This window comes from Pleurodeles waltl, chromosome 2_1 (assembly GCF_031143425.1).
Source record: "Pleurodeles waltl isolate 20211129_DDA chromosome 2_1, aPleWal1.hap1.20221129, whole genome shotgun sequence".
Classification (NCBI taxonomy): domain Eukaryota; kingdom Metazoa; phylum Chordata; class Amphibia; order Caudata; family Salamandridae; genus Pleurodeles; species Pleurodeles waltl.
The window spans coordinates 65,512,382-65,532,770 of record NC_090438.1 but is presented as its reverse complement, the minus strand read 5'-3'; the positions used below and the strand labels follow the sequence as shown (position 1 = coordinate 65,532,770).

The window sequence follows — 20,389 nt, the reverse complement described above, 5'->3', positions numbered from 1 at the left end:
ACACTCTGACACCAGCCAAGAGTTCCAGGATCTCAGGAACAGCACTTGGAGGTCAGCACTCGCTCTAACAGAAGCCACACAAAGAGTCAAGTGCAGGTCCACGTGAAACTGGCCAACTGGACTCTTTCAGGAAAGTGGATTTCTTGCAACTTTTGTGTCCCTGTAGCTTGACAGAAACCAAGATAATATGTGTAAAGCTGTTGACACTCAAATGAGGGTGTGTGAGGATTGCGGATAATGGGTTTACATATCTTTGCATTACTGGCATGCACACCTATCGAGATGGATCTGAACTTCACTGTGTGTGGGAATACTTGTGGAGTGCTTGCATTTTAACACATCACAGTTCCTTCATTTGCTGTGGGAATGCATGTTATATTCATAGCTATTACTATACCATGAACAGTGAGGGTTCTAATTGTCATTTACTCAAACATACAGGTGTCAACAGTAGACAATGGCGTCCTGATGAGACCTCATGAATTATGAGAGGTCAAAATGTCGACACTATTTCCCTACATGGTCTAAAGACTGTGGGCCTCATTATGACCCTGGCGGGCGGCGGAGGCCGCCCGCCAGGATCCCGCCCTCCATTATACCGCTCCGCGGTCTGAAGACCGCAGAGGGTATTATGAGTTTTTCCCTGGGCTGGCGGGCGGTCTCCAAAAGACCGCCCGCCAGCCCAGGGAAAAACTCCCTTCCCACGAGGATGCCGGCTCGTAATCGAGCCGGCGGAGTGGGAAGGTGCGACGGGTGCTACTGCACCCGTCGCGTATTTCAGTGTCTGCAAGGCAGACACTGAAATACTTTGCGGGGCCCTCTTACGGGGGCCCCTGCCGTGCCCATGCCATTGGCACGGCAGGGGCCCCCAGGGGCCCCGCGACCCCCCCCTACCGCCATCCTGTTCATGGCGGCTTTCCCTCCATGAACAGGATGGCGGTAGGGGGGGTCAGAATCCCCTCGGCGGCGCTCGCTGCGCCGCCTTGGAGGATTCTAAGGTCAGTGGAAAACCGGCGGGAAACCGCCGGTTTTCCCGTTCTGACCGCGGCCAAAGCGCCGCGGTCAGAATGACCAAGGGAGCACCGCCGGCCTGTCGGCGGTGCTCCCGCCCCCGTTGGCCCTGGCGGTAGAGAACCGCCAGGGTCAGAATGAGGGCCTGTAACTGTTAAAAATGAGGAACTTGATGAAATAGACTAACTCTATTATTCATTTTACATATGATACCATTGGGAAATTCGCAGTGTATTTTATGTGTTTGTTTTGTTTGATTATTTTATATTATATGTGTGCACTGCGTCATCTGCATGGTTTGATCCACAACTTCACACCTTATGACATTGCACAGTTATGTACATTGCTATTTTCAATGAATACAGATATGGTATAAAACCTCAGCACTTCTGGATTGATTAACATTTATTTGGTGTATTGAATGATATGAGTTTTTAGTAATCAGGGTTTCAAATTGATGTTAAATGACTACAGAGTGTATGGACCTACTGGCAAGAAGCTGTGGTTAAATAAGTGCCAGGAGGCACATCTTACAGATAGTCTACCTTTCAGACAGAATTACCATCTCTGGTGGTTCTTGGCACACCTGCAGCTAGGGCATCCTCAGACTGGCGACTAAGTGTGTAACTAAGATGAAACAAGATAGCAGGCTCTTCTCTCCACAGACGCAGGATCTGGAAAAACATCCCCATAGCCAGTGCCGCCCCAATGTTGCTCCAATGTAGGAAAGAGCTGGAGAAGCACCTCTAAAGAACACTATATCACAATGCGTTAGCCGTTCACAAACCGCCTAGCTCTCCTTTCAAGTACTGACTTTATGCCCGTCTTTGACCCCATAGTGTGCTCTGATGCCTTTTGGCTAGGCTTGTGCTATAGAAATACCACATACATAAATACATACATACTAAAGTACTGACTTGGTAAATCAACTGGCATGCACTAGGGCTGTGACCTTATCACCATCAGGGGGAGCACTCTGGAGGCTCAAGTTAAAAACACAAGGGAGAACACAACCAACATATCTCCTGGAGCTTAGCAAACCCCTGCCTGAGCTGGAGTTCAGCATTCACCAACACCTCCTTTTCATGCACCAGCCTCCTGGGCCATTTTTAGGGTCGAGCTTGCGCATGCGTATCGCAGCGAGACGCTTTAGTATTTAGAAAAGGGCTCGGAGCCCTGTCAACTTCACGTCAGTGTTTTTTATTGATTTGTGGGCTTGCCTAATAAAATCTGCTTGCTTTCATTAGTCGAAGGCACGCATACGTCATGCCTTTTCCGGTAGCTAGCCCTCCTCGAGCGCAGCGACCAAGTACAGAAAACATGCGAGGCTCGCTGTTTTCCATCGGGCTCGTGGACTTCTTTTTCTCTTATTTACGAGCGCGATCTTGCTTGGCAGAAGTTGAGAACTTTACATAGTTAATTTCACTTTTTCGGGTTATGTACATAAATGCACTTTTGCCCGATAGGTGAAAAGTCGGGTTAGGAGTTTACAATGCGTTCAGCTCTAACATGAGCAAACGCGAGACCCGTTGCATTGTAAATGCTTGTTCAGCTTCTATTTCACCACGAGCACCCATGTTGCTGCAAGGCTAGCGGCCTCCCAGATAGACCCTATTATTGTGGTGGACTCGTGAGATTTATTAGTCTGCGTAGTGTCACATACACACCGTTGCACCGCGGTGCACAAGTGTGTGTGATGTCTGACATAAGATTTGTACTGGAAGGATAACCTTCCAGTACAAAATAATATGCTTAGACATACTTTACAACTTTCCTACAGTGTATGAGAGCTATACATGCATTGTGTGAAATTTCAGGAGAAAGATTACCATTTCTCCTTGTGAACATCTGTCTTAAGGAGTATTTTTTTACACAAAACCTTATATACAATTATTAAAAGGTAGGGTTTTACATCAAAAACCATAAGCAGTAATGTGGAAATGCCCATGTGCTATCCATTTTGGTTTTAAATGTTGAAGTGGCCTGAACCTTTGTCCCAGCCTGGAAGGTTGGATGGAAGGAAAAGGAGAAAAAAATTATGATTAAAGGAAATAAAGGAAGACAGAGAAGTAAGAAGAGAGGAAGGAAGGAGGGAGGACTAAAGGAAGAAGGAAGTAAGGGAAAGAGCAAGATGGAAGGAGAAAAATGAAATGAAAAAGACAAGAAGGGGTTAGAAGGAAAGTCCTCATGAAACAATCAACATAATGGAATCATCTATACGAGGAAAGAAAAAAAAAGGAAGAAGACTTACAGCTCCACGAGCCTGGTCATCATGGAGAGCGCTCCAGGCTGTATCTTTTTAATCTTGTTTCTGCGCAGAACCCTGTGGGAGGAAGAAAAGAAGGTATGAGCTATGACACAAACATGATCAGACTAAATCAAAGAAAACTGGGAATTCCCAATAGGAAATGGCATGAGGTACTTGTATGTTCAAAGTATGTGGCGTCAAGGAGAATCTTCTCGTATTTCTAAGGAAACCACAATGTCACTCAGGAACTACCCTTCCTACCCTTCACACGCAGTGTTTGGGGGGTGACAAGGCTGCATGGGAAAGACCAGCTAAAACTGGAGGTGCGTAAAGTTAGTGAAGTCCCCACTTCAAACATGCCTTGTCTGGTGCAACTATCATGGTGTGTGTTAGACTTGGCATCCTTGGCGTGGTCTCCCCTAACTTTTTGCCTCTGCTTCCCAGGTTGTTGATGTGTGCCGGACTCTGTTTTTGCTGTTTTTGATACTCTGGGCACTTTACCACTGCTAACCAGTGCTAAAGTGCAAGTGCTCCTATGTAAAACGTATGTGTAATTAGCTATCCATGACTGAAATATTTGATTTACTAGTAAGTCCCTAGTAGAGTGCACTAGAAGTGCCCAGAACCTGTAAATCAAATGCTACTAGTGGACCTGCAGCACTGGTTGTGCCACCCACATTAGTAGTCCTGTAAACATAGCTCAGACCTACCACTGCAGTGTCTGTGTGTGCAGTTTTAAACTGCCAATTCGACCTGGCAAGTATACCCACTTGCCAGGCCTAAACCTTCCCTTTTTACACATGTAAGGCCCCCCTAAGGTAGGCCCTAGGTAGCCCCATGGGCAGGGTGCAGTGTATGTTAAAGGTGGGACGTGTACTGATGAGTGTTACATAGGGGCTGCCTTTAAATGTCATTAAAGTGCAGATTCCCTTTGAGAGCAGATATAAATGTGGAGTTTGGGGTCTCTGAACTCACAATTTAAAAATACATCTTTTAGTAAAGTTGATTTTTAGATTGTTAGATTGAAAATGCCACTTTTAGAAAGTAGGCATTTTCTTGCTTAAACTCTGCCAGTTTGTAGATTGCCTGTCTGGGTCAGTTTGACAGTTGGGCTGTGTGTGAACCCCCTTTAGACAGTGAGACAAAGGGAGCTGGGGTGTAGCCTGCATATCCTGATGAGCCATCTGTGCTAGAGTGGAGAGTGGGCTGTTCCTGCCCTCTCACAGTGCAGTCTCCAACCCCCTGGTGTGTGACTGGGGCCTGGCCTGGGCAAGGCAGGATATTTTGAACAACAGAGACTTTCCTTTGAAGTATGCCTTCTTCAAAGGCAGAAAGGAGTATAAGGATTGGACCCAAACCCCTAGAAATTAGATCACTTCTGGAACCAAGAGGAACCTCTGCTAAGGAGAAGAGCTGCCCCTGCCAGTAACTGTGCTCTGTTGGACTATCCTGCAGTTGCTGCTTCTGCCTGGTAAAGGGGACAAAGACTGGAGTTTGCGGTATATTCCTGCTTGTGAAGAATCTCCAAAGGCTTGAACTGAGTTTGCCTCCTGTTTTGAAGTCTCAGGGCCATCAAAAACTTCCTCTGCCAGCAATTGGACTCTCTGCTGAGACTCCTGCCCTACCACGTGGTGCCCTATCCAGTCCCTGAGCCCTCGAAAGGTGAAGTTGGCAGAACAAGAGCTGAAATTTTCGACGCACCATCTGCAACGTGGGTGATAAACGATGCGCCACCGGCTTTGCGGCTGAAAATTGACATTCCACGTGCATCGGGGCTGGGAGATCAATGTAACGCAGCTGGAGAAACGACGTGCAACACCTGCTTGCAGCTGCTGATAATGACGCAAACCTCACGCAGCGCGGTTTTCTAACATGTGCAACCGGATTTTCCACACACGCCCCTGAGTGTCAAAGTCAACCCGACTCTGCGTGGATCTGAGGTGCCCTGTCCGGAATTCAACGCATCGCTCTCTTGCGAGGGATAAAAATGACGCATCACTGACCCGACCGGAGAAGAAAACAATGCACAGCCTCCCTTGCAAGAAAGAAATCGACCAATAGCTGCCTTTTCCGACGCACGCTCGCCCATGTGGCTTTATTTTTTATGCTAACCAGGCAAAACCAAAGTTTACATTGTTTTCTATGGAGTAAGACTCTTATTCTTTTGAAAATTCATATTTTAACTTGTGTATGTTGGATTTGTGTCATTTTGGTCTTGTTTGATTTAAATAAATATTGCCCATTTTTCTAAACAGATGTGGTGTTCATTTTGTAGTGTTTTCACTGTATTACTGTGTGTGTTGGTTCAGATATTTACACATTGCTTCTGAGTTAAGCCTGCCTGCTCATGCCAAGCTACCAATGGGGTGAGTGGGGGTTAACCAGGTGTGTTTCTCCTTTGCCCTGACTAGAATGAGGGTCCATGCATGGACAGGGGGTAACCTGACTGCCAACCAAAGACCCCATTTCTAACCGTGTGGAACTCTCTTCACACACTCAGAGCCTGATTTCTCACATGTTGCTTTTCACAGACTTCCTAGATCTTATGTTGACTTTCTGGGGTTCATTTTATTTTGGTCGATTAAGTGACTACTGCACAGCAAGGCATGGCCATTCAGGGCACGTTGGTGAAACCGCTATTAAAAAAGGTAAGAGTTGGTTTTTGGTGGCCGTATATGGATGACTTAATTTCAGCTTTTAAGCAGAGCTGTTCACAGTGTGTCAATTCTGACAAATGACTGAAATTACAATGTTTAACTTCACAGCAACCTGCTGTTCTAGATTCTCCATGGAAGAAAGTGGCAATCAATTTTTAGGAACCTATGAAGTCTGAACCCAAGGGAAGGTACGTGTCATTGTGCTCATTGATTATTTTTCTAGATGGGCTGAGTTGACATGGATTAGAGACTCCAACATTGACTCTATGCTAGAAATTTTTAGAATAGAGTTTCCACAAAGAAGGATTAGCTATTTGCATTAAGACTGATAAGAGAGTTCAGCTTGCTTCTCAATAACTTGAGAATTTTCTAGCAAAGTGAGGAGTAACACACAAGAGTTTTGCTCTCTATAGTCACACTATGACTTGCTTAGTGGAGAGATTTACCAAGATCTTTGCAGAAGGAGTGCAACCGGCACTAAAGGGAGGCATGAATGTTAAGCAATACTTTGGAAACCTTACTTGGCCATGCCATTGTGCACAACATCAGCAGTTTTACTCCTTGCGAGTTCTTGAACAGCACTGTACCAAACACTGGCTTCAATCCTGAGCAGTTCACGGGTTCTTTGAAACTATTTGCAAAGTGAAATGTGTCTCAGAAGCAAAATAATGTTTCAAGAAAGATTTCAATTCAAAATAGGAAGATGGCCAAGGAGAGTTACAAGAGGGGGATCTGGTCAACGTGAAGAGACATGAGCTAGTGAGGGAAGGAGAGTCTGAATATTCAACAGAGTTCAAAGTTGTTTGAACAACTTATACTTGTTATACTTAACCACAGAAAATGGTGGAGTCTCAACAAAGTAGTTAAGTACAGGGAAAAACAGCAAAACAATGTGTCTTACCATGTGATTAATTCACTTGGATTTGATGTTCCCAATTATCAAGTAACATTTTCTACACAGGAAACTGAACATTCAATTTTGATGCATCCAAAGAGGCCCCAGGAGGTCTAGAGAAGCAACACTTCACAGGATATTATTCAGAAGAGCCTTCATCCGTTCGTTGAAATAGACCAGTAACATTACCATGGCCAACATATTGCTGTCTCTTGTTTGTTTTCTTGTCTTGGTTATTTTAATTTTTGTTTTAGCTTTTTGTTTATTTATTCTTGTGAGGGTAGTTCTTCTTCTCTTACTGTACCTACACTGATTTGTTATGAAACATGTTATAAATGTCATCAACAACAGTCGGATTCTACACACTGGCTACTCCTGGCGCTCGTTCTTTGTCTAAGAAACTTACTCAATACACCCCAAGGTGACTCTTATTCCCTACTTTGTCATCTTAACAAAGTGTGGTCCTTCAGAGGCCATGGTGACCAGGCATAGTGACAGCTGATACTAGTTACTCCAAGCAACAGACATGAGCAATTTTGGTAAACAGACAAAAGAAATTGTAATGGTTTGTAGGTAATGGGCTAGAACAAGCAGTGTAGATAGAGATTGGCTAAATTTGTTTAGGATTGACTCAAATCATAGACATTATCAAATGACTATTTGCTCCCGCCCCATATTGACAACCTTTAACAGCCCCCAACCATCCGCTAGAGTAATGACCTTAACCAAGAAGACTCTTCATGCAGATGTAAGAAGGAACTCTTGAAACATGTAAGCCATAAGACAACACTGACTAGCGGTGGGTTTTTACAAAGGATCCAGGCAAAAGCCAGTAGAACGTTAGTTGAGACACCAGTAACAGGATTTGAGAAGTGTGTTTTCCTCTTGAGCAGTTTAAAGGCAAGGAAGGATAATGTGAATTTTGGGCTGTATCTGCAACAAGCTGAAGGATCGATGATGGTTGAGATGTGAATACTTCCAACAATAATTTTCTTCTGAACTGTGGCCCATGTAGTTTACAGAAATACAGGTGTGGTTTTCTATTAAACTCAAATTGATTCCTTCACCTTCAATTAAATTCTTGATTGGAGTTTGATGTACTCCTCCCCGCTGCAGGATGCAATTTGCTTTTCCCCTTCTAAAGCCATCTGCGTAACCTGTGTAGTTTTCAGGTGTAGCCTTTTGGTAAATATATTAACATCTTCCCATAAAAAAAAAAAATGAAGCACATATGCTTGTAGGTGGATTTATATAATGCAAACCTAGCTACAAAGCACTGGTGCGCTGTACCGGTGTTTGGTGAACCAGGCTGTGATGATAGTTTACAGTGGGATAAGGTCAGGAGTAGGACAGAAATGGTAGGGGGAGGGAGGTAAGTGAACGGTGAGTTAGACACAACAGCAGGTGAGTCCTGGAGAAGAGGCGATGGGAGACAGGGACTGGAGAAATAGGTGGTACTTCAGATAGTTCAATGATCCACAAGTCACACATTTAGGAGGTAGTGGTTAAAGAGATAGGTCTTTAGATCTTCTCTGAAGTGAGGAATGGATGGTGCATTCAATCTGGCTTTGGCCTTCATGTGTTTGCTGGACTCTAGTCTGGTGATACTGCTGCTGTTATTTACTTGTAGACCTCCAGATCCTTGATTTTTGGAGGTTACCTTAGGTGTAACACCATCACTTTCTATCTTGTAGCAATTACCCAACTAACTAGCATGTGCATCTGCAAAGTTTGACTTCCACAAATTGCAGAAATAAAAGTTACATCAAGTGCAATTAATTTCCCACATGAAATCTGGGAACTGTTTCTGGTGGCTGAACCTATGACGTATTTTACTGGTTTACTAAGGAACATCATATGTAGGTTCTGAAAGGTATCCTTACCATTTGAAGTCTGGAACTTCCAAATCTAGTCCCTGCCCTGAAACTATCTCCATGAATACACAATCATACAGACAGCCCAAGTGTAAAGGTGCTCTCTATTCTCCCTTGAGAAACAGATTCCATCCAACTTCTACTTGAACTTCCCTAATCTCTTTTAATTGATCTGGATTACTTGAGCAAACATTAACAGTGTTGTAAGGAGACAATGCTCTCAATAGTTGTGGGACCAAACCAGCAGCAGATGCAGCAGACATAAATCATGTTATAGATGCCCGAGTGAAGACTCCAAACTGTGGCAAAAACACAAACTTGTAGGGGTTCTGGAATGTAATCAGATTCCAGAGGAAGGTCCGTGGATGTCTTATGCCATGACAACTACGCTGATGTGATGTCCACTGTAAGACCGAGGAAATTGTTCCTTGCGTCTGAGGGCATCTCCTAACTATGGACTGACTGGAAGCCAAAACCAGTCCTTCCAAAATATTCAAACCAGCCCATCCCTTGAGGAGGCCACCACTAGAATAAAACCATTGGCATAGCTGGGTCAGAGCAACCTGTTCTACTCTGAATACCGCCCTCAAGACTGCAGCCCACCAGGAGAATGCCAGAATGGGAGAAAGGCCAGCCCCATCCTGTCTGTGATGCTCAGTCAATAGCTGGTATATGGAGCATGTCTCAAACCTATACTATCATGTCTGCTCATAAGAAGAATAGAGATTGATGCTGATGGGACAGTGATTGGAAGTTCAGGCAGTTTGGCACAAGTCAGCTGATGGAACAATTGGTGTAGTCTTGCAGATCACTAAGCATCATCCAGTGCGCTGCAGGACTATTCACACCAAGATAGGTGAGAACATGTCAAGCCACCTGAAGTGGTGGAAAGAAAAACTGACTAAATACCTGAGGAAGGATTCAGATATGGTGCCAGGTGCTGAAAAGGAGATTCAAAGAGGACAGGATCTGGATTTACCACATTTTGGAGCTGATGATGCCATTTCTATCTAACCAAGACAGTCAACCCCACAAAAAGGACTCTTGTGACCAAGACAAGTAAACTTTACACAGTCATCATTACAGTATGTTGAATGATTTTGTCATGTTGCATCCTCGTCTCAAGGGCTCTGACACATCACGCCCTCCTCCGCCTCACCTCTATTCCTCAGCTCTATCAGGGGATCTGACAGTGATTCAGTAGCTGCCCCGCGCCTGCTCATCTGTCCTCCTCGCTGTTGTGGTGGGTGAGCGGTTTGGTGTCATGAGGGTGCTTTCTTCACCAAATTACTTGATAGATGGTGTTTGTAGACAGGGTTTACCAACATGCAGCGTAGGTTTTTTGCAGCAGCTAGATGCAATTACTTCTGACACATGCTATATCACATGGTTAAAATTTAGGGTAGCATCCTTTCCCTATAATAGGCAGGGCCACTGGGATTATGCAGCAGAGGAGGACCAAATTATGCAGCAGGATTTGCTAAATTATGCGACAAGAAAATTCAAATTATGTGGCATAATGCACCACATTTTGTGATAGGATTACTTCCTATGTTGTCATTTTTATGCAGTATAACACGTTCTGAGCAAAGGTTTCACTTAATTTGTACCAGTTTAAAACCAAAATACACAATAAACACAGAAAAGGGACAATTCAAGTTTTACAAAGGGTCTTTCTCACGTGTTGCCGCACTTTTAGTAACATTTGATCTAATAGAGCTAGAAAACATTTTTTTTCTCAAAATCTGTAGGTTAAGCAGCAGATGATGGATTATGTGGTAAATGCGGCAAATCCGTAAGGATACAGAAAATGCCACAGGCGCAAAATTGCATTTTTCCAGTGGCCCTGATTATATGGAATCAATGCTGTTTGTACTGTATTTTCACAAAGTAACATCACTAACTGGAAGCATATCTGGGATCACACAGGAGACGGAGGTGATGTATCCTATAAAAGGCGAATTAGATGGTAATGGGGTGTTCATTTCAATGCTTTACGTGGTTCATCCTTGTCGTGCTCTAAGCCCTCTTAAAGTTCAGTCACTTGTTTCTTGTTGAGTACTCCTCTGTCCTAGTGGTTCGTGTCTTGTACTTTGTTTTTAATGTATTTTTTAACTGTGGCAAGCTTTTTTAAGCTCATTTTCCTCTCTTTGGGTGCCATATTTTTTAGGTCATGCGTGCAAGCCCTTTGGCCTGTTGTAAGTATTGTGGGCTTTTAACTATGCCCACCGCACTTTCACTCGTTCGTGGGCTTGCCTTTAAAAAATCCTTTGTTATCATTGGTAAATGCTTTATGTTTGTCCCTCCTTGGGGTGATTTTGTTACCGCCTTGCAGACTGCTCCTGTTGCATGGATAGTTGCACGATTGGTGATACGTTCGACTGTGAGCAAACTTCTTTTTCTGTTTGTGTCTTTCCTTCGCGCTCATGTCCACCATAACACTTTGAATCTGCTCACTTATTTTAACTGCTTCATTTTCAATTTAAGTGGCAAGAAAAGTTTAGTTAGGAATTTACAACGCTAAAAGCTCTAACTCGAGCAAACACGAGACCCATTGCATTGCAAATGCTTTTCTTCTCTTATAATGTGCGGAAGACCTTGGAATTTTTAATTATTGGCACCTTTTCCTGGCCTCACTTTCCTGACTTTCCCTGGCTGGCAGAGCGGTCCTGAAGAAGGTTGTGCTCATCATCCCAACAGGTTTCTCCTGGATAAGGTAAGCATAGATCTTAGGTACCAACCTTACAGGTTCATGAGCACCATCAAATGCAGACTGCGCTGGGATTACAAATGATTTTAGGATCTTGAGACCAAATAAATATTTTCACCAGATGACTTGGAATCTTCAAGGGTGCAATGCTCCAGTCCTGGGCTTTTCTTTTACAGTCATTGCAATAGTTCAATTGGAACAACCAGCATCAGTTAGGATCATAAATCCAAGAAATCTTTAAATTATTATACAAAAATCCAGGACTGGGCACTGCTTCTCTACTGGCATGGAGTCACCTGCTAAGGGTACAGCTAAACAGAGTGGCAGCTTCTTTCTAATTACCAAGGAAGATCCCAGTGGTCTCATGAACAATTTAGAGCTGGGTGTTAATTATAAATCTGCTTATTGTGAAGTGAGTGGTATATCCTCTGGTTGGAGAATTTTCTATTGGTTAAGAAAATCATAGACTTGATATAATTTTGTCAATAACAGAGGGTAATTCTGGAGGAGGATTCTCTGTGGAGCATCAACCAACATAAAAAATGGCACTCCACCAAGCGCTTGTTTTTAAATTACCAGGCAATCCTTCATCCTCCCTCTCAGGGACGGGTTTACAGTGGTGCACTAGACTAGGCGCTGCCTTGAAGGACACCATATGTGCTCTGGGGAGGATAGAGCAGGCAGGTCAGTCGTGACAGGTGAGGTAAGAGCGGCGCGCGGAGATCTTTGGGTGCCACCAACTTTCAGCGGATACTAATAACTGCAAGATAACTCTTGCAGTTAATGTACGTGCTGGAAAGATCAGGGTTTGTCTCTTCATAAAGTAGCACAGAGGGTTAATGTGTGGGCTGTAAAGCACAACACGTAACATGCAGATTACTGATTTGCATTTTATGTAGCTCAGTGGGTTTCTGCTTTAGTCACATAACTCCTTTTTGTTATTTGTAGTTTATAAGTCCTTCTAATATAGCACATTGAGCTATGAACCCACATCAAGGAGCTGTCTGCAAACTGCAAGGCAGAGGGTTAGAGCCTTATTGCTTTTTTCTCAATCTCTTATTCTAAGATTGCTAAAAATGGTTCCTTGGTAGTAATAAATTCTTACTAGTATAGACAACCTCAACCACTGCGTTATGTTTCAAATCCTGAGTTTGTTTTTCTCCAGACCAAGACTCAACATATAATGCCAACCAGTGTGGAGGGCCTTGTAACCCGCAATGTCTTATGTACCAGCCAACAGTGAGAGGAATAGCGCTTTAGAAGAAATTAAAGGAGGCAGGGGCGATGGAGAAATAAGATGCCCCCGTGGGGGGTTGTAGTGCGGGAATAGGTTGAGAAGGAGGTCATGGATAGGGGGGTGCCACCAACGCCCAAGCCGGCCCGGACCCCTCTTTGTGTGAGTTTAAAGTGTTTGTCTGTCTCCCTGTACCCACACGCTTCACACGTGTAATAGAGTTACATGCCCTGTACCCACACATGTCCCCATCCACTTCACACGTGTGATAGAGCTACATGGCCTGCACCCACCCTCTTTACACATGTGATAGTTACATGCCGTGTACCCACCCCTTCACAAGTGTGACAGAGTTACATTCCCTGCACCCATCCTCTTCACACATGTGATAGTTACATGCACTGTACCCATCCTCTTCACACGTGTGATACATGTGGTGTACCCATCCTCTTCACACGTGTGATAGTTACATTCCCTGTACCCACCCTCTTCACACATGTGATAGAGTTACAAGCACTGTACCAATCCTCTTCAAACGTGTGATAGAGTTACATGCCCTGTACCCACCCTCTTCACACACGTGATCGAGTTACATTCCGTGTACCCATCCTCTTCACATGTGTGATAGTTACATGCCCTGCACCCATCCTTTTCACACGTGTGATAGTTACATGTCCATATCCACCCTCTTCGGTTACATTCTCTGCGCCCACCCTCTTCACATGTGTGATAGTTACATTCCCTGCACCCATGAGTTACATTCCCCGCACCGACCATCTTCACGGTTACATGCCCTGCACCCACCGTCTTCACACGTGTGACAGAGGTACATGCCCTGAACCCATCCTCTTCACACGTGTGATGGAGTTACATGCCCTGTACCCACCCTCTTCACACGTACGATAGTGTTACATGCATTGAAAGCTGCAGGCCCGGCATAGAGGAAAGCTCACCTCCACAGGCGCGTTCCCTCTCTCGCTCTGATGGGAGCCTAGCGCCCCCGAGCCAGGCTGGCCTAATTTACTTTTAATGGGCTCTCATGGTGTGAATCTCCCCAGAGACCTGATCTGCAGTGTAACTCGCATTAACCTCCGCCACGGACATGAAAGCTCGCAGCTGGTCGTGGGCCGCGAGGATCAGAGCACAGACCGATGCTCCGAAAGATTAATATTTGAATAAATGAATCAAGCGGCCGTCCTGAGTCAGGCACGCGTGGGAGCGCGCAGGACGGACCTTCCCCAGGGGACACCGACGTGGCGTCATCCAGCCGCCGCCTTCTGCGGGCTTCTAGGAACATCATCCACGTGAGGGGGCGGTGTCCCTGCTGCAGTGACAGAAGTAGTGACGTGGGGTTCATGGTTTGTTGTGTTATGGGCAGGTGGTTTAACAATTGGTCTTAGGTCCAACAATATCCTCTGCGCATTGTGCATTGCAAAAGTACTTTATACTGCTAACAACTGGCTCTGTGGCATTTGCCATACAATGTGTATTTCATTTTAAGGGTGTGCTGTGGTAACAAAGTGCTGTTGTACACTGTGCTCTGTGACCCGAGGCTGCATGCAGTGCCTGTCCTAACTAGGATGCTCCGTCCAGTTGCTGCTGGTCTATGGCTACCCAGCGGCCCTATGTGGATCACACCACATACTATATGACACTGGAGCTTGACTAAGGCTAACAGTTTGTTGCATGTTGGCCAAGCTCTGTGCTCTCTATGAGACTAGATCCTTACTAGGGCTAAGAGTTTGTTGCATGTTGGCCATGCCCTGTACTCTCTATGAGACTAGATCCTTACTAGGGCTAAGAGTTTGTTGCATGTTGGCCAAGCTCTGTGCTCTCTATGAGACTGGATCCTTACTAGGGCTAAGAGTTTGTTGCATGTTGGCCAAGCTCTGTGCTCTCTATGAGACTGGATCCTTACTAGGGCTAAGAGTTTGTTGCATGTTGGCCAGGCCCTGTGCTCTCTATAGAGACAGAAGCTTTACTAGGGTTAAGAGTTTGTTGCATGTTGGCCAGGCCCTGTGCTCTCTATGAGACTGGATCCTTACTAGGGCTAAGAGTTTGTTGTATGTTGGCCTGGCCCTGTATTCTCTATAGAAACAGAAGCCTTACTAGGGCTGAGTTTGTTGCAGGTTGGCCAAGCCCTGTGCTCTCTACACAGACAGAAACCTTGCTAGGGCTAAGAGTTTGTTGCATGTTGGCCAGACCCTGTACTCTGAAAGCCACCAATGCAGTAATTAGGATAAGAAGGTGTTGATTGCTTGCCATACCTTATAATCGGCTTCGGTGGTGCTATTCTGGGGCAAACAGTCTCTTACATGTTTGTCCTGCCCTCTGCTCTGTACGAGGCTGGTGCCTTACTACTGCTAGCACAATGATGCTTGTTCAGTGCTATCTGTTGGAGTAGAGGAGTACTGGGGCAAACCATTTGCAGCGTCTTCCTCATCTACCCATATAACGTTGATGCTGGACTAGTGCTAACAATGTGTTGCATGCCTGCCATACTATGTTCTATGAGTATGGCATTGTTTCAGGGCTAAAACAAATGTTGTATGTTTGACATACCAAAATATTCTCTATGAGGCTTGCAATGTGCTAAGCTGCCAATTGATGTAGGTATGGCTTCAAGAAGATTGCTTTTTAGAGCGCTTCACAGGAGTATACAAGGTGCTATATTTTGTGTTGTTGTGATCTGTTGTAAACAGGAGCACAGGTGTAATTCTTTCACCTAAGAGACAATGTGCAAAGTGGGATCCAGAGGAAAGTAGATTGTAATGCAATAGAATAATTTGCTCAAAAATGATTCTAGTCCACCCAGCCTATGAAAAATTCCAGATTCAGAGAAGGATGACCCACATGCAATCAAAGCATGTTAAATGTAAAAGACTCTGCCAACACAGGAATTTGGATGCCCAAAAACCTGTTGTTGACTTCTCACTTTATAAAAAAACAGTTAATTGCATTAAATATAAGTGGAATGACACGTTCTCACTCCCTTACCCAAGGTCTGCACCACACGTCCTAGATGACGGATGTAGCCAATACATACATCATGCATGCCTGTGAGCGTAATGCAGTGTAAATCACACAATACAATGAAAATGTTCCCCTGCTCAGTTAGCATGTGGATAATGCACGAGGGAGACAATACTCGCAAACCGGCAGGGCTCCCACCATGCCAAACCTCATTTTTGCGAATGGGTTAGCACCCATTTGTTATGTGTGCTAACTGCGAATTGGTTTGCGACCGCATTCGCGGTCACAAAGCAATTCTGCATCATGATGCGACTCGCAAATAGGAAGGGAAACACCCCTTCCTATTTGCGAGTCGCATTCCCATTTTGCGAGTCGGTAACCAGGTTACCGACTCTCAAAATGGGAATGACAATCGAGATGTGCGTTTTGCATGGCGCAAACAGCGAAATTCGCTGTTTGCACCATGCAAAACGCTTCCTACATCTGGCCCCTGGTCTCTGAGGTAACATCCTGTCTTTCTTTGTCAACAAAATTGACTCTCTTAGAGCCCACATTTAGGAAAGTGAATTATCAGTAGGTGAAAGTATGTACCTTCAGCTAGTAATAATACACAATCACTGACAAGGTCCAGTTAAGTCTCAATAAATTAATCCTTGCTCAACCCTTGGTAGCTTGGCAATGAACAGTGAGGATTAACTTTGGAGACAGGTAAGTGAGAAGCATGTACTATTACCAAAACAGTAAATAGGTAAAATACACGACACAATGAAAATCCAACACCAATTTATCAAACTAGAAACTAGAAATTCAGTTACCACTGGTCAGCTGGAGTGATCCTCCATTTGGACTTGCAGGTGACTACTTTCGGGCTCTGCTGTACCTATAGCGGATCAGGAAGTCAACTCCTTTCCCTTTGAATCAGCCTTGGGAGTGCAGCAGATGCAGTCCTTTTGAATGCAAGCCTTTTGTGGTTCAGTCCAAGGGTCCAGCAGGACAGTCCTTTTTCTTCTTTTGTTTCAGGCAGTGATCTAAGGAGCTCTGCCATATTTATCCTTCATTTGGGGCTGGCAGAAGGGTGCACTCTCCAACCAATGGGGGTAAAGTTACCTCCCTCTGCTGTGACCACTTCCTGTCAAGTGTGCCATATTTTTGACCCAGAATGCACTGATCTCACAAAAAGCAAAATGGAGAAATTCTCTCTTTGTAGAGTGTGTCTGTGTAATCCAACCCAGAGGTGTGGCTAACATCTGACTACATTCCCCTTCCAGGCCCTCTCCTAATCTAATTAGGGGTGTCCCATCTGGCAGAGGATCAAGATATTGGGGGTTGGCCTGGGTCCTGTGACATCCGTTCTCTTGTCTTTGAAGTCCAGCTTATCTCCCTAGCCCCTTCATCTCCCTGTCTTCTCCAGAACCCTCTCACCAAATGGCTGTATTGTTTCAGCCCCAAGCCCCTTCAAACCTACTCAGGTAGCAACTTGACTCAGGCTGTAAATGGCTGACCAATCAGAAGAGGTTGCTACAGGGCTGCTTTAAGTAACTTAATAGTAAGTTCCAAAACTACTCTCCTTTAATAGTTATAATAAATGCAACCATGGCAAATTGTGGGATACATTGTAACCATTATTTTGATACTTTGAATGATATTTCTAGCTAGTTCCAATCAAACGTTAGACTTATTATGATGTTTATTAAAGCTTTCCCATGTTAGCCTATAGGGGTAGCAGCACTACAACAGGGAAAGCGAATATGGTTGTTTTTCATTACAAGGGCATATAAAACATATTTTTTTATTGTCCCTGCCTTTTATAGCTAGGCACCCTACTCCTGGGGCACTTAGGACAGACCTTATGGGCGACTTATAAGTTATAAAAAGGTAGTTTTGGACTTTCAAAGTACTTTTAATTCCAAAGTCGAATTTGGACATAGTTATTTTTTAAAACCAGCCTGCAAGGCAAAACTGACTTTAAAATGACACCAGACACCACTGCGGTGCATACTTAAGTGCATTAAGTCCACTGGGGTCTCTAAACCTACAAGCCCTACCATGTACTAGGGACTTATAGGTATGTTGTCTCAGCCAATTAGAATTATACCAATTACCATATACCTTTTGAAGACAGAGTACTGGCTCTTTCAGAGTCAGTAACCACCAGCATCAGTCAAAAAATGGGGGTGAGCAGGGCAAAAAGGATGACTTTCCTACACCATATAATTGCTGATTCCACAGAACAATATTCAGAGCATGGTACTCCATCTCATACACCCATTATTGACTGAGAAGTAGGTGGCAGCCGTCGAAGCCCAAGTTAGCAAAATATTGACCCCTCACAAGAAGTCCTCGCAATTCTTGAATTTTGTCAAAACCCAAGTCACCAAACTTGACCTCCAGTCACTCTCACCGGCCATCACCAACATTATACACAGTTCTTTCATCTGTGGGGCAACTCTAATCTTTAAGAGCGTGCGATTATTACTACCAACTTTAAGAAACCTAAATCAGATCCCTTTATCCCTGAAAACTCCCTGAAAACTAAAGGCCTGTCCTATGGTCCCCTGTGCTGCCAAGATACAGGAAACAGATGTTTCTTGACAACTATTCTCCATCTTGAATTAAATGCCCCTCCCCCACTGGTTCAGGCTAAGGAAGAGCACTGAAAACTAAACATGAGGGAAGATGTTCTTTCTGCTGGTAACTTCTTCCGAAAGACCTCCTGAAGGAGGTGGGTAAAGTAGACTTTGGTTCTCCAGGATTCAGGTTGCAAATTCTCTTCCTGAAGGCAAACCTGGATCTCATCTACATCCTACCACCCTTGAGTAGCTTGTCCTCTCCACCATGCAACCTGACCTGCCTGTTTCAGAGAGCCCTAAAGTCAGGAAAGGTGTAAAGCTACACCCTTCTACCCCAACTAGTTCTCATTTAACAATTTATGCTACTTTGTCATACCCAACCCAAGAAAAATAGGCACAAATCACACTTATGCCCTAAACACAGGCAGTACACCTCCACTCTTAAGATAGTAAATAGTTTACATGAATCTCCACACATTCTTTCTTCATCTCATATTTTCCCCATTACAAGTACTTTTGTTGTCACCGCTGGGGCAGAAGTAGTTCCATCCACATCGGGATAACACTCAGGGCCTCTCTAAACACATGTGCAAGGAAATGTTTACGTGTTGTGTTGCACATCCATTTATCCACCCATGTCCCACTTGTCCTCAGTCCTTGAATGTGTTATCATTTGTCATTGTATCCAACCCTCTGACATGTCATTGCATTGTCACACAATATGTAATTTTAATCCCAGTTCATATAAGAGCAGAGACTTTGTTGTTGATGTTCTGTGTATCCAACACATCAATGTCCCTTCATAATGTTGCTGTATGGATGTCCCATCACACTGTATATGCCTCTCTTTTCAGCTGCAGTGAGACAACAGCCTTTACTGTACGGACTGCGACCTATACCACAGATGACATCAGGGGAAATCCTGGCAGCAGTAATTCAGCCCTCTGCTGTTCCTCCATCAAGTACGTTTATGCCCAATTTACTTCAACTACTCAGTTATTATCATTTCCACTTTCTCAGCATCACTATACCTGCTCCTCACAGCTGCCTTCCACTCTTTGCGATGGACTGTGAAGGTAACTCTTTGAGCTGGACTAACCTGGTCCTGTATCTGGCTGGCTCTCCATCGCAGTTGGCTGGAACTCATGCCTTTCAATTGGGCTCGCAAGACCCGATAACCGTGATTGGAGCTTGTGGTTTTTGGGACTATTTTTACTTAAATCTTAAAAACTGCATATCTCTAGTTGTACTTATTGTATTTTTGTGGATGTAGTCTTAAAATATTTACTACATTTTACTCTATGTTTCTACATTGGTATGGAATTTTTCTTGCGTTGAGTTTCACTTTATTACTGTTTGATGTGCTGCATAAATACTTTACATAATGCCTTTAAGTTAAGCCTGACTGCTTTTATGCCAAGCTACCAGAAGGTTAAACACAGGTTAATTTGGGGTTTGCCTGTGATATCACCCTGACAAGGATTGTGGTTGCTGCTTGAGTAAAGCTTTACCCCTCTAAACCAATAACCCAATTTCCTACAATGATACACTCCAATAGTGGGGGAAACAAGTTGTATGGATGTACCAGGAGATGTGGAAGGAACATGTGTGGATGGCTGTAGAAGCAGATGAGAAGGAATGCCTACAATAACAGAGGCCCAGAACACATAGTCTGATTTTAAGTTTGACAGAAGGTGTAGTGTCTGTTGGAATGACGGCAGAGGACATCACCTCCAACATACAGACTGTACTACATCCCTCAAATTTAGACATGACTGCTAGGCCAGCGGTCATCTCTGTACCTTAAAAGGCATTGCAGCCATAAAGGCTCCCTTCAAGATAGAAAGAGTTTGATGGGCAGCTGCCATCAGTTTCTTTTAGCTGTTCATTGTACGGTATGACAAAGCCTATTGTGGATGATACCAAAAACTTTAAGTAAACTTTGGCCCAACCCTTCTTTACCAACGCTTGCCTTTGTTGTCACTTGCTTTTTATTCGATGGTTTTCCTTGTTAATCTTGTCAATCCCCTGCAGCATGGCCTCTTTACCATCCTTTTGATTTGATGATTTGTAACCTTGCACTGTTCACATGTAGGGAACTACTTTTTTCTTTTTCTGTCCACACTCTACGAGTGCGCGTGCATTTTGGATCGCCCTTATTTGTGTGCTGCTTCCCTTCCCCAAACATCCATCTCAATGTGTGCTATATTTTGCTCC

General features: G+C 44.2%; 1 protein-coding gene across 1 annotated transcript in view; it reads right to left on the bottom strand.

The window, feature by feature from the left end:
- Positions 1-20,389, bottom strand: part of LOC138261292 (relaxin receptor 1-like) — a 682,359-nt gene that overhangs the window by 141,819 nt on the left and 520,151 nt on the right. Inside the window, exon 10 of the mRNA XM_069210109.1 lies at positions 3,263-3,334. Within this exon, the coding sequence (XP_069066210.1) occupies positions 3,263-3,334 (72 nt within the window). The remainder of the gene's footprint in view (positions 1-3,262; positions 3,335-20,389) is intronic.